This window comes from Carassius carassius, chromosome 5 (genome assembly GCF_963082965.1).
Source record: "Carassius carassius chromosome 5, fCarCar2.1, whole genome shotgun sequence".
In the NCBI taxonomy this organism is placed as follows: Eukaryota; Metazoa; Chordata; class Actinopteri; order Cypriniformes; family Cyprinidae; genus Carassius; species Carassius carassius.
The window spans coordinates 10,270,009-10,284,917 of NC_081759.1; the positions used below are offsets into that span (position 1 = coordinate 10,270,009).

The following is a 14,909-nucleotide window of genomic DNA, read 5'->3' on the forward strand; positions in this document are numbered from 1 at the left end:
TAAAATAAATACAATTTTATATATAAAAATCTATTAAACTGAAATATATATAAATAATAAAATATATAAAAAATAAATAATAGTAGTGCTGCAAACACACTAGCAACCAGCAACATTTGTGTTTGGTATAAATGATACAGAACATCTAAAGTGCATTCTAATTTCAAATTTACATCGCAGTCTGTTCATTATTAAAATAAAGTACAGTCAACCAAACATATAAAAGGTTACACTGGTCAGTTTAAATAGACCGTAGTATACCGGATGATCTTTTCCGTCTAGTTAAAATTAAAAAAATATAAAATATTATAGTTTAACATTCAGATACATTGCAAATATGGAAACATTTGGATATGTGCAGAACGAGACGGGAGCAATAACCTCCAAATACATCTATCCTAACCCGCACTCGCTCGTCCTCGTATGCAAGCACTCATCCACTGTCTCGATCTAATGCACTGTAAATGGCAGATTTTTTAAAACAAATAGGCCTAGCCGAACGCAAATTTCAAAATCGAATATTTTGCAGAACAGGATCAAACAAAAAAGTACTGGTCATAATACTTGCATAAAATGTTTGATGTAAAAAAAGCGGACTGCACAGCACAGCCACAAGCGCCACAGTTACGTTTGGGATAATTTTATTTTTAATACTAAGTGTCATTTGAAAACATTGCAATTGCGTTTTAAAATACAACAATGAGCACCACGAAACCATTTAAAGAGGCGCATTCAGCAGTCTCCTTGACGGGAAACAGTCAACAAAGTAAAATTATCTCAAACATATGGCGCACTCTCTTAATTTTATCAAATGATCATAATCACATCTATTCATTTTACAGTCCTGCTACTAGCATTTTATTCAGACTAAAACCCCTTTAATTCGGGTGAGAAAGTTTTTTTCCCAAGTGGCTTTTGCAGATAATAATAATACCATCAGCAGCACTTTCCATCACACCAATAACACGTGGGTGCCCATTGACGTTCCTGACTCTAAATCGGCACTACTAAACACGGATATTGACCGATGCCGATATATTAAAAAATGACAAATATCGGCCGACCAATATATCAGTCAACCTCTAGTAACAGCTGCTCTATGTGAAATCACGCACATGATGGAATTTACCACTGATTAGATAACCAGCTTTAGTAGCCGATTACCAGCCGATATTTATTGTGCACCCCTATAGTAAGGGTCTAATCCATTGCTGGAATTAATGGAAGTACATTAGCATGGTTCAAATCATACTTATCTGACCGCCATCAATTCATTGCAGTGAATGAAGGGATTATCATATCGATCACAAGTGTAGTATGGAGTACCTCAAGGCTCAGTACTAGGGCCGTTACTTTTCACGCTTTACATGTTACCCTTGGGAGATATCATCAGATTAGCTTTCACTGTTATGCTGATGATACGAAGCTCTACATTTCTTCAAGCCTCTGAGAAACATACCAATTTAATGTAATAACCTAGATCGCTGTCTTATGGTGCGTTGACGCGAATGAAGCATTAAGTGTGAGTGATTTACATGTTAAGTCAATGCAAAGACGCGAATAGACATCACATTCACACGAGTTGAAAAATCTGAACTTTGGCAAAATTTCACGCCGCGTTAACCAATCAAGAGCTTGCTCTAGTAGTGATGTGATTATCACATAGCAAACGGAGGCAAAATCCAAAACAACTATGGAGGACAAAGTCCTCTTCGATGTATGTGGATACCCGGAGCTGTATGATACTTCTTATTTTTATAAAAATATAGAAAAAATAGATTAATTTAATAAAGACCAAAGATTACCTTTTAGATTTACCCAAAACAAATTATATTTTATGTTTAACCACTTAAGAGACATCAGAGCCAGCGGCAAATGTCAGAAGGATTAGCCGTGTCGAGACTGCTCTCGTCGGTAACATGAGCACTGAGCTCCAGCTGATTGTCTCCAAAATCGGCGAAACACATTTTTAAATAGGCGCTGTCTTTGTAAATAAACCGCATATTTGAGTTTAAAACAACTCAAATATAGAATTGATGGTTGCTCTGTCAATTCTTCGTCATTATTAAGGAACCTAGGTGTGCTAGAAAGCCTTTGTAAAACTGCATTTTTCCATCTCAAAAGTTGTTCTGCATGCTTAATAAACAAACTCCAGCTAGTCCAAAATGCAGCAGCTAGAGTTATTACTAGAACCAGGAAGTACTGTATGACCAGATTAGCCTGGTTCTTTCAACAATGCACTGGCTCCCTATCAAACATATAGATTTTAAAATCTTGCTTATTACTTATAACGCCCTGAATGGTTTATCACGTACTCAAAACTCTCAAATGATACCAAGGATATCAAAATCAACTGCGGGCGGCAGATCCTTTTCCTATTTAGCTCCCAAGCTCTGGAATAACCTACCTAACATTGTTCGGGAGGCAGACACACTCTGTCAGTTTAAATTGAGATTAAAGACCCACCTCTTTAACCTAGTTTACACATAACACACTAACACATTTCTAATATTCAAAAAGGTTTTTAAGGCTGCATTAATTAGGAAAACCGGAACTGGGAACATTTCTCATAACACACAATGTACTTGCTAGAAGAATGGCATCTACTCTAATATTAGTTGGTTTCTCTCTTATTCTGAGGACACCAGATCCAGTCTGTAACCAGATCAGATGTTCACTGCAGTCACCCGGATCCAGCTCAGATGGTGGATCAACACCTAGAGAGGACCTCTACTGTCCTGAATGTCAGCGGAGACTAGGACAACTACATGAGCCCAAGAGAAAGATCCACAGTCAAGACCTTGTCTCCTATACCGCCATCGGGACAAGACCACAGGAAACAGATGATTCTTCTGCACAATCTGACTTTGCTGCAGCCTGGAAATGAACTGCTGGTTTTGTCTGGCCAGAGGAGAACTGGCCCCCTGACTGAGCCTGATTTCTTCCAAGGTTTTTTCTCCATTCTGTCACCGATGGAGTGTTGTTTCCTTGCTGCTGTCGCCTCTGGCTTGCTTAGTTGAGGACACTTCATTTCCAGCGATTTCGTCAACTTGATTGCACAGATACTATTTAAACTGAACTGAGCTGGATGATGACATCATTGAATTCAATGATGAACTGCCTTTTTGCTTTATTGACACAATATTTTCCTATTTAATGCTGTTCACTTGCTTTGTTACAATCTGTATTGTTAAAAGCGGTAAATAAATAAAGGTGACTTTAAACTCAGATAAAATGCATTTTTAAAATGCCACACACCACCTTCTATCAACTCACCTCTTCCTCTTGATTCTGCTCTGAACCTCTCTCTCTATTCTCCTCCTCAGCAGTGGTAGGTTTCTCCTCTTCCATCTTTTCCTCCTCTTCCTTTTTTTCTTTCTCCTCAGTTTGAGCCACAATGCCTTCTGACCCCTCATCAAGCAGCCCAGTTTCATCCTCCAACTGAATTCCCTCCTCAACATCAAGAACCTTGTCTTCACTTTTGATCAACTCATCTTCTTTCTCTGTGGCATCCTGGTTTGAGCTGTCGCCTTTGTCCTTGTTACTAGATACAGACTCTTCTCTTTGTCTTCTGTACTTGCTTGAGTCAGATTTTCTGGACTCTGGACTATTATCTCTGAAAAAAAAAAGGTTTTCAGTTAAGAAAGCATTTAAAATAATGTTGTCTTGAGCTCCTGTACAGCAAAATCTGAACTGACTGTCTTGACTAAAATAGTACTTTAAATGTAGCACTATTACCTTTCCACACACTTTTTGCCCCACAACTAGACATATATATTCAGACCAAGCGGCCACCTTCTGGTCTCTCTCATGAAACCACCACAGAAGAGACTAAAACTGATCATCGACTGTCCACTTAAGGCTGGCTCCAAAAGGGAGTCAGTTCCATAGACTCCCAATGTTAAAATGCCCAACTTTACACCAGAAAAAAAAATATGTTTACAGCCTAGTACAGAAAATGGTTTGGTCTATATAGCTAATTTAGCCTTTCATGACAACTGTGAGGGGGGTGAATTTTTTTATAACTCATCCATTTAAATTAAAGGGGTCATACGATGCTGCTAAAAAGAACATTATTTTGTGAATTTGGTGTAATCTCAAAAAATAAACTGTCTGCACACTTGAATCCTTAAAGTGAATTTAATCACCAAGCTTTCAGTCAAATCAACATCCTCAGGGCATACAGACAATAAATGTAGCAATCAAACTTAACTGTGTTCAAACACATCAGGACAATCAACAGTGATTACCACACCTGTGAAAGCCAGGTAGGAGAGTTGTAGTCCAATGGTGGGAATTGTAGTTTTTCTTTAACCTACCCAACATACTGAGTTATCTAGGTAATTTAAATAGATGGTTTTACCCATGTGAAGCCGCAACACAGGTTATGTCACTTGCCCACTGCAGCACCACCTCAACCGTCATTTAGATTTTTTATAGTAATTTAATCGAAATAAGTATTTAGTTCAGTTAGAGAACAGACACTACAATTAAAACTGAACGTGGCTGCTCAATGGAGCGTGCCGAACGACAGTCATATCAGATCAGATTTCATTTATCGCGAGCTGACTGACAAGAAGAGTGAGGTGAGACAGACAAGATGATGGCAAAAGATATTTTGGATTTTGAAAAGCCTGTTGACTTCTGGTGATATCGGAAGGTTTTTTAAACATTCGTTTCTTATTTATTTGGTTCCACAGTGTTTACTGATCTAAACTTTATTACTTTTTAATCTGGACTACAACATGCCCTAGATATTGTTTGAATTTTTTTTGATTCTTTAATATTCAGTCACACTTTACATTAAGGCTCCATTATTTAACATTAGTTAATTCATTTGTTTGTATAAACTGCCAATGAAAAATTATTCTAAACATTTATTCATCTTAGTTTAGCACCTTGTTAAAATCAAATGTTGTAACTGTATGATTTAATGAACTCAAGCTAACATGAACTAAGAGTTGTATTTTTTTAACAAAGAATAATAACTTTAGTAACAAATGTAGTTATTGCTCATTTTTAATGTTAATGCATTAACTAAGGTTAATTAAGACCTTATTGTAAATTGTTACCAATTTTTCTTTATAATTATTTTGCACTTTTGAATATTGCTTTATTGTATTTAAACGTTCCGTTCTTTAAGTTATTAAACCTGTTATACTGTAATATGACAACACTTTTTTACAACAAAATTTTAACACCATGATAATACTGTAAGTGCAACATGAATATTTGATAACGTCAAACACCTTGGTCTAAGTACCTCTTTAGGGCTTGGGATATCAAAAGTCTCTTACCTCAGGGTTGTGATGTGCGACATGGACACTTTAACACTTTTGCCCTGAATCCTCAGTGGGTTACTGTAGTAATACTTCACCATGATGTCAGCATCACGCCAGTCAACCATCTCAATCAAGGCCTACACACACATAGACATACAAGAGTTTTACTGGGAAAACAAACAAACAAAATGTATTTTTTACAAAGGCTGTGAAAATGAATTCATACAATTAATTTAAAATGTTTATTTAATAAACCGATTCAATTTAATAATCTCAGTGAAGTATCAATGTATACGCACTGATCAGCCAGAACATTTAAACCACTCGCATGTGAAGTGAACAATATTGATTATATTGTTATAGTGGTACCTGTTACAGGACATGATTTACTGTTTTAGACAGCAAGTGAAGAGTCAGTTCTTTAATTTCACATGTAGGAAGCAGGAAAAATCGGAAAACTAAAAGATTTGAGTGACTTTGACAAAAGGTTAAATAGTGACAGACAACAAATCTCAGAAACAGCAAATCACATGGGCTGCTCCCGGTACGCAGTGATTAATGTCTGCCAAAAGTAGTGGAAGGAAAGACAAAGGAGCTACCGTAGCTTAAACTCCTGAAAAACTCAATGGTGGCTGTGAAAGAAAACTGTCAGAACACAGTGGATCACACTTTACTGTTTATGGGGCTGCATAGCCACAGACCCGTCAGACTGGCCTTGATGACCTCTGTCCACCACCAAAGCATCGTGACGTCAGACCTGGACCATGGAGCAATGGAAGAATGTTGTCTGGTCTGATGAATCACATTTTCTTTTAGAACAAATGGATGGCCGGATACATGAATGTTGTTTACCTGGAGATGAGATGGCAGCAAGATGCACTATGGAAAGAAGGCAGGCTGGCGGAGGCAGTGTTTTGCTCTGCACAATGTTCTGCTGGGAAACCTTGGGTCCTGACATTAATGTGGACGTTACTTCGACATGTACCACCTACCTAAAGATTACTGCAGACCATGAACATCCATTCATAGCAACGGTGATTTCTGATAGCAGTGGCCACTAATGTAGTAGGGTAATGCATTGTGTCACTGCAAAAATTGTTCAGGAATGGTATAAGGAACATACCAAAAAGCTAACAGTGTTACTTTGGTCTCCAAATCCCCAAGATCTCAATCCAACTGATTATCTAGAGCAATGGTTCTCAAACTGGAGTATGCGTACGTGATGGAGCTTTCAAATTCTGTCAGTTTTATCACAAAATACAAACTATAAATGTGGTTTTTCAGCCACAGAAAGACATCTGTAAAATAGACAATGTCACGTAAAGTCACATTTACCTCAGGAAAGACATTCATTGTACATAAACTCGATAGTCAGCTAGAAAAAATAACTCTAGAGAGAAGAATTGTATTACATGCATTTTATTTTACTTAACCTGTCGTCTTAATTTTTACTGTTTGTTTGAAGAAATCTTTCATATGGGAATGTGCAAGGAGATGCGGACTTGTTAGAAAATGTTTACTCAATGAAATCATGGTGCAGTGGCTTCACTTGTTATGAAGTCTTGAGCAATTCAGTTTTATAGGCTATCAGTAGTTGTAGCCATTGCAGTGTGAATGTCGTCTCAGCTATCACTGCAGGACAATGTGTCAGGGTCTGCGCGCATCGTCTATGCAGGGCGTAGTTGTGTCTGATCGTAGTTATAGTTGGTGCAACAGTTGTAAATATTTATCGTAATGTTGGACATTGCAAAGCACAGCATAAGGCTTACACCCAGCTTTTTTTTACATCTAGCTGGTGCAACCGCTCCCTGGGGTGGTACACGAGAACCACTGATCAATAAATCCAATCCATTGAGGTCACACCTCACAACTCGCAGGACTTAAAGGTCCCATGACATGGATTATTTCCTTTTCTTTAAATGCTTTTTAATGTTTCCTTAGGTGTACTTATATTGTTAGTATGATTTTTACATTTAAAATTTAGAAATAAAAAGCATTTTTATATCCTGATATTAGCCCTCTGGCTTGAATGCTCTGTTTGAAGGGGCGTGTCTGCTGTGAGACTCCGAGTAAACGACAACTGTTGTGATTGGCTGACATCTTTGCATTCGAAATGCGTATTGCATGTGGAACCCCTGTCAAATATATATATTTATTTATTTTTTATATATTTATATTTTTTTACTATTACAGCTGTCGAGATTAACGAATCGTGGAAGTGTTGATTATATAATTCTTTTTTCGATCTTTTCCCATCACATAAAAGGCTGCAGTGATGAGCATTGATTAAACAGAGTCTGTTTATTGCCAGAATGCAGTGATCTCGTCATTATTGCAACACGTTTTCTCTCACAAAATGCTTTCACCACAACTAACAGCAAACACATGAATGAACCACATGAATACAGTAAAAGCTTTGTTGTGCAGCATAACAGCGTCATTCCTTGTAACGGCAGTTTAAGCAAGAGTGCAGATATACTCGCGATGTGTGACAGCTCCGAAAAAAAAGGGAGCGTTCTTTGATCGCTCTCTGTAGTTAAATCACAATTTAAATAACAGATTTGTTTCATGCTACTAAGAGAAACAATGTGAAGTTGATCGTTTAGTCACTGGCTTGATTCACTGATGCATAAACAGTATTAAACGATTTAGAAAGAAAGTCTGTGTGAACTTGAATGATTAGCTACACATCAGAAATCACTGATCACAGATCAGGCATTGATGAACAGGGTTACTCACGGTTTGTGGCGGTGCTGTCGAATCCATATCATAAAAGTCTTTTTGTAACGCCTGTGCTGACATTGCGACTGAATTATATGTAAATATTTGGGCGGGCAAAGCAGAGAAAAGGGATGTAACATTTCTCCTTATAACGTCACAAGGAGGAGATTCCAGATCAGCCCGTTTGAGCTTCCATTTTCTCAAAGGCAGAGAAAGATAGCAAAATCTCGATTTACACTTATTAGAATTTCTAGAAACTTGGGGACCATATACAGGCTAGGGGAACTCATTATAATGTTAAAAAAACTCAGAAAGTGAAATTTTCATGTCATAGGACCTTTAAAGGATCTGCTGCTCATGTCTTGGTGCCAGAGGGCACAGGACACTTTCAGAGGTCTTTTTGAATCCATGCCTCGACGCATCAGAGCTGTTTTGACATTACGAGAGGGACCTACACGATATTAGACAGGTGGTTTTAATGTTGTGGCTGATAAGTATACATTTTCCACTGCACTAGTTTGTACATTAAAAGACTTCACACTGACTTGACAAAGACTTCTTGAGTTTCACTACAAGTTGACATCACAAGTTCTTCAAGATGGTAATCCTCACCTTACAGTCAGTGAACTTTGACTGCCACACCTCACCAAACATGCCTGCAAGCTCCAGCACTTCAGCCTCCACGGCCTCCCCTGAAGGCAAACGTGAAAAACAAACCACCGAAGGCGCATTTGAACGTTTCGTTCGTTTTGGTGAAGGCGCATCAAACTTGTTGGGTGCCTGTCAATCAAATACATGCAAACAAAATGTAACTGTCAAGGAAATCCAGGATAAATGGATAGATTGTTAAACAAAGTATAGAGGTTGTGATTTGTGGGGTTCCTACTCACATGAATGCCTTCAACTGTTGGTGATAAGTACAGGATTATTGGGTTCTCCTTTATGAAGGCTGGTTTCAACTTGAAGTGACTGACCATATTCTGAGCCTCCTTGTGAGAATTAAACTCCAAAAATCCCTGTTACCCAGCAAACAAAATTAATGCACCTTAAACACCCATAAAAAGAAAGAAAGAAAGATAAAAACAAACTTGTTTCACGTATACTAGGTGTGTATGAGTGTGACTGGAATGTGAATGGGTGAATGAGTGAACGGGCGCCATACCACCATCAGAATGAGAGTCCAAACAGCTGATAAAAACATCACAATAATCTGCAGGTAATCCACAGGTAACTCCAGTCCATCAATTAGAGGGATAGTTAAACCCCCAAATGAAAACTGAGGGTCAGAGAGCTCATGGAATTCCCCAAAAATATCTTAATTTGTGCTCTGAAGATGAACGAAGTTCTTATGGTTTTGGAACATCATGAGGGTGAGTAATTAATGACAGAATCTTTATGGTGCTATCTTCTAAACCTCACCTTTCACATTCACACAATAAAGTCGGTCATGCAGGTTTAGAACAATATGAGTGCAAGTAAAATATTTTTACATTTTGATTAACTAACCCTTTAAATATCACTGTAATAAAATTCTGTTACATAAGTCATACAAGACACTGTTAAGAATGTTTACTGCTCAATCACAATACAAAAATAAAGCAATGGTGGGCAAAACAAAGTTGCAAATTGTCGTGAAATTACAAAATGGGTCACCACTGAGAATAAATGTACAGTATAGTGTCTTTCTGGTGTGTAATTACCTTTGTTGGGAACACCAGGTGTTTCACAATTGTCCCGAATGGTTTTCCAAGCTCTAAAAGCTCCCCTAAGGCCACAGCACCCATAGGAAACTTGGCTACTACCACTCTTGTATTGGACTGAGGATAACATCACAACATGAAAAAAGAAGCTATTTGTGTGCAAAAATAACAGAAATGAACATAAGACAGCAACACACAACTTAAATTACCTTAGGAGGGTAGAAGTGGTCTGACATGGTGGACATGTAGTGATCCCCTTAAAAAAAAAAAAAAAAAAAAAAAAAAAAAAAAAACACTAGTTAAATTTATTAATTTTGTGCAATTTAGTTAGAAAACTGTATACAGCACTATATCTAAATGAACCTGCACAAGTGAAATTTAAAATTAAAATATAATTACATAAAACTTAAAAACCTTATGAAATGGCATGATGAGCCAGTTTTCTTTCACATGTTGATGTATTTCCTCTTTAAAAAGGAAGTTGGCGAAAATGATACTTAAGGAATTGGCGTTTTATAAAAAGCCAATAGGTTTTAGTTAATGTCACAATCATGAGAGCTATACGGAGGAATTTACAAGATCAATATTTTTGGTTTATCTCTTCTATGAGCACTTAACTGCATCTTAATAAAGAAATAAATAAATAAATATCTATATATGCTCTCACTTTCCATTAATCCATCCCTGTTCTAGCTTGTACTATTCTAAACGATATTTCTAAACTTTGTCTTACGAGCACTCATATTATTTGCCTCTTTAGGTTGAATAACTTGTATTTCTCATCTGTAAGTCACTTTGGATAACTGAGTCTGCAGTTTAAATCAATGAATAATGAATAAATGTAAATTGTGGTTAAATTTCAAGAAAAAAGGGAAAGATATTGTATATTTGCTGTAATTTCCTACATCTGTCCACTTCTAGGAGTACACTAGCTTGCAGATGATCTCTGGCATGAACTAAAAGACACAAAACCCTTTTCTGGGGTGTAAGTAATTAATTTAATAATGAAGTAATGAAATTATTATTCTTACATTCAGAGTTGCTGGGTCTTTTAGGGGGTGGAAATGAGCGAGTACTTCGTTCTGATTCACGCAATTTGTGGCGGACACCTGAAAGATGGTCTTTCCATGTCTGACAGTCAAAAAAAAAAAAAAACATAAGCATTTAGGATTATGATAAAAACCTTCATCCAAAAAGAAAATCATACATCATGGTACAGTGCATGAGTATAATATATTTATTTAAATGATGCCCCCTAACTTAGGATATTCTAGTAAATTAAATACATTTGTTTTTGAAATATTTTGAACTTCTTTGGACCCAAAGAAAACATTATGATTGAATAAGTCACATCTGAAGCCATAAAATGAGGGAACCAAAATGAAACACTTCACATCATCCCTGTCTTGCCTTGACTTGTCTGGGTATTTTTTTTATTCCCTCACTTCCCAATGTTAAGCAGTACTACATGCTGATAGCAGCATGGATAGCTTTATCCATAAAAGTAAACTCTTTTGAACCATTAGTCACAATGCCCAGCGCTAATACATGATTTTACAAAATGCTAACCATTTTTAGGTATTTTTGTTGTTTTCCTTTAATTGTTTGTTTTATCATGGTGCACAATTTACCACATATCTTTTTATTTTTGCTAGCTACCTTCATGGAATTCAGCACACACTTGCAAAGAGAGCATTTGTGTGGGAAAACCATTGGGATGTCACCAGACTCCGTCTCCTCAGTCACATGACAGCCACTTTGTCTTTCCCGGGATGACTTCCTGTAACCCAGGTCCTTTCTTCCTCCTGTGTACCTCTCAACCTTCCTATGCCCCTCCCCTCTCCCATGATGCTCATGGCTCCCATGGCTCCCAGAGCGCCGCGCTGAGCTGGAAGTCAATGGGCTTCTGCATCTGTCACTGGTGCATCTTTCAGGTGTATTCAGCTTGTCCTGTGAAATTCCGGACTTGTCTCGGTAGTCGGTGTCTGCGGTAGCTGACTCTTCATGGGCTCTCTTCGCCTTGAGCTGCATGATTAGATGAGGGAGGGTTTCTACGCTGATTTCACTTTCAGGAATCTGAGCAAGTACACCCAAATCTTCTGATGATAAGCCGAGCGTCGAATACAGGCTCTGCACACCAATAGTCTCGGCTTCATTTGTGTCTTCACTGGTATTGCCATCAAATGTGTCCATCGCCAACCTTTACAGACAAGTTAAGAGAATCAGGCAGCAGTCGGAGAGTTTACACAGTCAGAAAAGAAAAGGCAAATCAATTACGTTTGATTATGGATTTCTTAAACTGAGAAAATGGCACCAGAGATGATCATTAGACTACAGCAATACAAACATAACATGGATGATATTATTATACTGTATAACAGATTTTATTATATTGCATTGCATGTTTTACTAATCTTGTGTTTTAAGTAATACACTTGATGTGACTAAATTACTAAAGCACATGAAACATACTTGATCAATTTAGCTGTAGTGCATTATTTGAAATTACATTTAGTTTCTTTTTTATGTACTAAATTATAACATCATTACATGTGTAATTATAAATTTATATAACCACATGACATACTAGTTTCAATAGAAATGACACTGAATATTTAGGGCTGCACGATTAGTCGAACGCGATTAATTGCGATTGTCTTGCACATTTTGTCAGTAAATCTGATTATGTGATTAGCAGCAGTAAATCTCCATCACCTGCTTTCAGGTGGAACAGCATTTACTACACAGAGCCGTAGTTCTCTGATAAGATATGCAAAATCGCAGACAATATAATCGTAGGATTATGAAGACGACGAAATCATTTGCGATAATGACAGCTGTTTGCGTATCTTCTTCTCAGTGAACTAGGTCTCTGTGTAGTAAATGCTGCTCCATCTGATAGCAAGTGAAAATACCACATTTAATAACATGTTTTGACTCCAAATTCACTTCATAACTTCAGTCGAGTGTTAAAAATAAATTCTTCGAGATGATGTGGCTTCTTAGAATAATTAAGGCTCATAATATTTAATTTAGCAGTGATAAAGGCTATGTCGATTACCATTACCAGCTGAAAAAAAACAGCATATGTTGGTTAGGTATGTTTTGTCGATGTTATGCTGGTTTATGCTGGTCCTTTGCTGGTTTATGCTGATCCTTTTGCTGGTCCTTTGCCAGCACATGACTAGCATAAACTAGCAAAGGACCAGCATCAAAACATACCTAACCAGCATATGCTTTTTTCCAGCAGGGTTTCATCATAGCTATACTTTATTATGATGAAAATTATAATATGAACCATATATTGCCGTAGTCGTGTTTTTATTTGTCAAATTAAAAGACATTGATGTCATAAAATTTCTAGGAATAGTTACTCGCAGTGTAAAATATGTCACTTCCTGTTGCCAATAGGTGGCGCTATGACTATAACTGAATATGGGCATGTCAATCTGTTCAGGTTCGGAGTCTTATCAAACATGTGAAGTTTGGGGCAGATTGGACATTTGTATGTCTGAGTTATAGCAACTTCATTTTTCATGGCGAATCATCAAAATTCACCAGGCCGCCACGGACACGCCCTTCAATGAAAACTCAAGATCTTCGCAATTTAACATCGCAAAGGCCTTTAGATTAGGCATACCAAATTTGGTGTTGACCTGAATAAATCTCTAGGAGGAAATACAACGCATGGAAATGACAAAATTGCACAAAATTTGCTCATAATATTAAAAATAATCCGACTTCCTGTTGGGTTTAATTTTGCTCCAAGAGTTTTTTGTAGGTATTGGTGTGTTACATATGTGTGCCTATTTTCGTGCATCTACGTGAAACATAGCTAGAAGGCTGTTGATTTTTGTTAGTAAAGGTGGCGTTGTCGAGCCATTTGCCACATCCTCTTCTGAATCCTATATCAGACTACAATTTACACCAGGTTTGACGCGTGTGCAAAGTTTCATGACTTTTTGAGCATGTTTAAGCCCTCAAAAATGCGATTCATTTCGGAGAAGCGGAAGAATAATAAGAAGAAACAGAGCAGATAGAATAGGGTCCTCAGACCATCGGTGCTCGGGCCCTAAAAAAATACTAAAGTGTGGATAATCTTGAAGATGACAGGATATCCGTTTACAAAGTCATGGCCCAACCCCTTTTAGAGTCTGTTTTATGTGACAGGTTTGAGGAATGTTCTTCGGTTTTGTGGTCTAAAAGAAATTCTAGTATAGGCTAGATTAACATTGCTATTTTGTTACAATTGCACCTTAACATGAAATATATCTTGCATGTGTCTTGCAGTGATTTAGAACAATAAACCATCAAAATATGACCGTAGCCAACCTCCTTCGTACAGTTAGCCGCAGAGCTAACCCATAGCTAAATATAATGTCTGTCAAAAGCATCTTCAAACGCTAAAACTGCCCCAGAAAATTACATTGTTCGTGAAGGTGCAGATGTAAACACGAGCAAAAAACATGTCGCACGCTGATAAATAACTAACTTGCCGGTAACTTTGCTGAATGGTTTGATTAACTTTAGCACTGTTGATTATTTTAATACTTTACACCTTTAACAAATGAAACAACTACAAAAGAACATTCTGTGATTGCTCTTACACAACAAAATAATGCAAACAGTTGTAATAATCACCCAAATTTCCGCCAAGAAGCGCTCCTTGATCAATTTGTAAATATCGATAGCACCCTTGGATTTCTTCTTCTGAAATGCGTTGGTGGGTATTCACTCAAATGGTGCATACACTGCCACCTACCTCTCTGAAGCAATAAATAACAGGGACGAGGATCCAAAGAGTCAGATTATTTAATGGGCACCAGTAACTAATGGAGTTTATGTAAGTGTTTATAATGCAAAATATAGAACTGTAGTAAAACAATTAAGGACAGAAGAGAATTAAATGCAAGGGACAAGTGAAGTGGCATAAGCAGCATAGTTTTTACGAATGTTAGGCCTACATAAGCCTTGGTGCACCACAAGACATGTGGGGGTATTTGAACCCAGCAATTCTTAGGGAGGGCCTAATTTCAAATGTCCATTTTATGTCTTAAATTTTTTAAAAAGTCGTGTCTGCTGAAATGCACTCCTTCCTCCTGAAAAAATATATCCATGAAGAATTTCAGGTTTCAGGCCCCATCATAGCACAGAAACTGCACTTGTTAAAATTACAAATGACTTGCTTCTTGCATCAGACCAAGGC

General features: G+C 37.3%; 1 protein-coding gene across 2 annotated transcripts in view; it reads right to left on the bottom strand.

Moving 5' to 3' along the window:
- The window catches only part of zgc:152816 (uncharacterized protein LOC777712 homolog), a 31,264-nt gene extending 16,793 nt beyond the window's left edge, over nt 1–14,471 (bottom strand). For both annotated transcript variants that reach the window (XM_059549733.1, XM_059549734.1), the window contains exons 1-9: nt 14,345–14,471; nt 11,363–11,903; nt 10,735–10,834; nt 9,913–9,959; nt 9,704–9,820; nt 8,894–9,019; nt 8,616–8,783; nt 5,298–5,419; nt 3,277–3,616 (exon numbers count right to left, since the gene is read on the bottom strand). In XM_059549733.1, the coding sequence (XP_059405716.1) occupies nt 3,277–3,616; nt 5,298–5,419; nt 8,616–8,783; nt 8,894–9,019; nt 9,704–9,820; nt 9,913–9,959; nt 10,735–10,834; nt 11,363–11,896 (1,554 nt within the window). In that variant the 5' untranslated portion in view covers nt 11,897–11,903; nt 14,345–14,471. The remainder of the gene's footprint in view (nt 1–3,276; nt 3,617–5,297; nt 5,420–8,615; nt 8,784–8,893; nt 9,020–9,703; nt 9,821–9,912; nt 9,960–10,734; nt 10,835–11,362; nt 11,904–14,344) is intronic.
- Between the last annotated feature and the right edge of the window lie 438 nt (nt 14,472–14,909).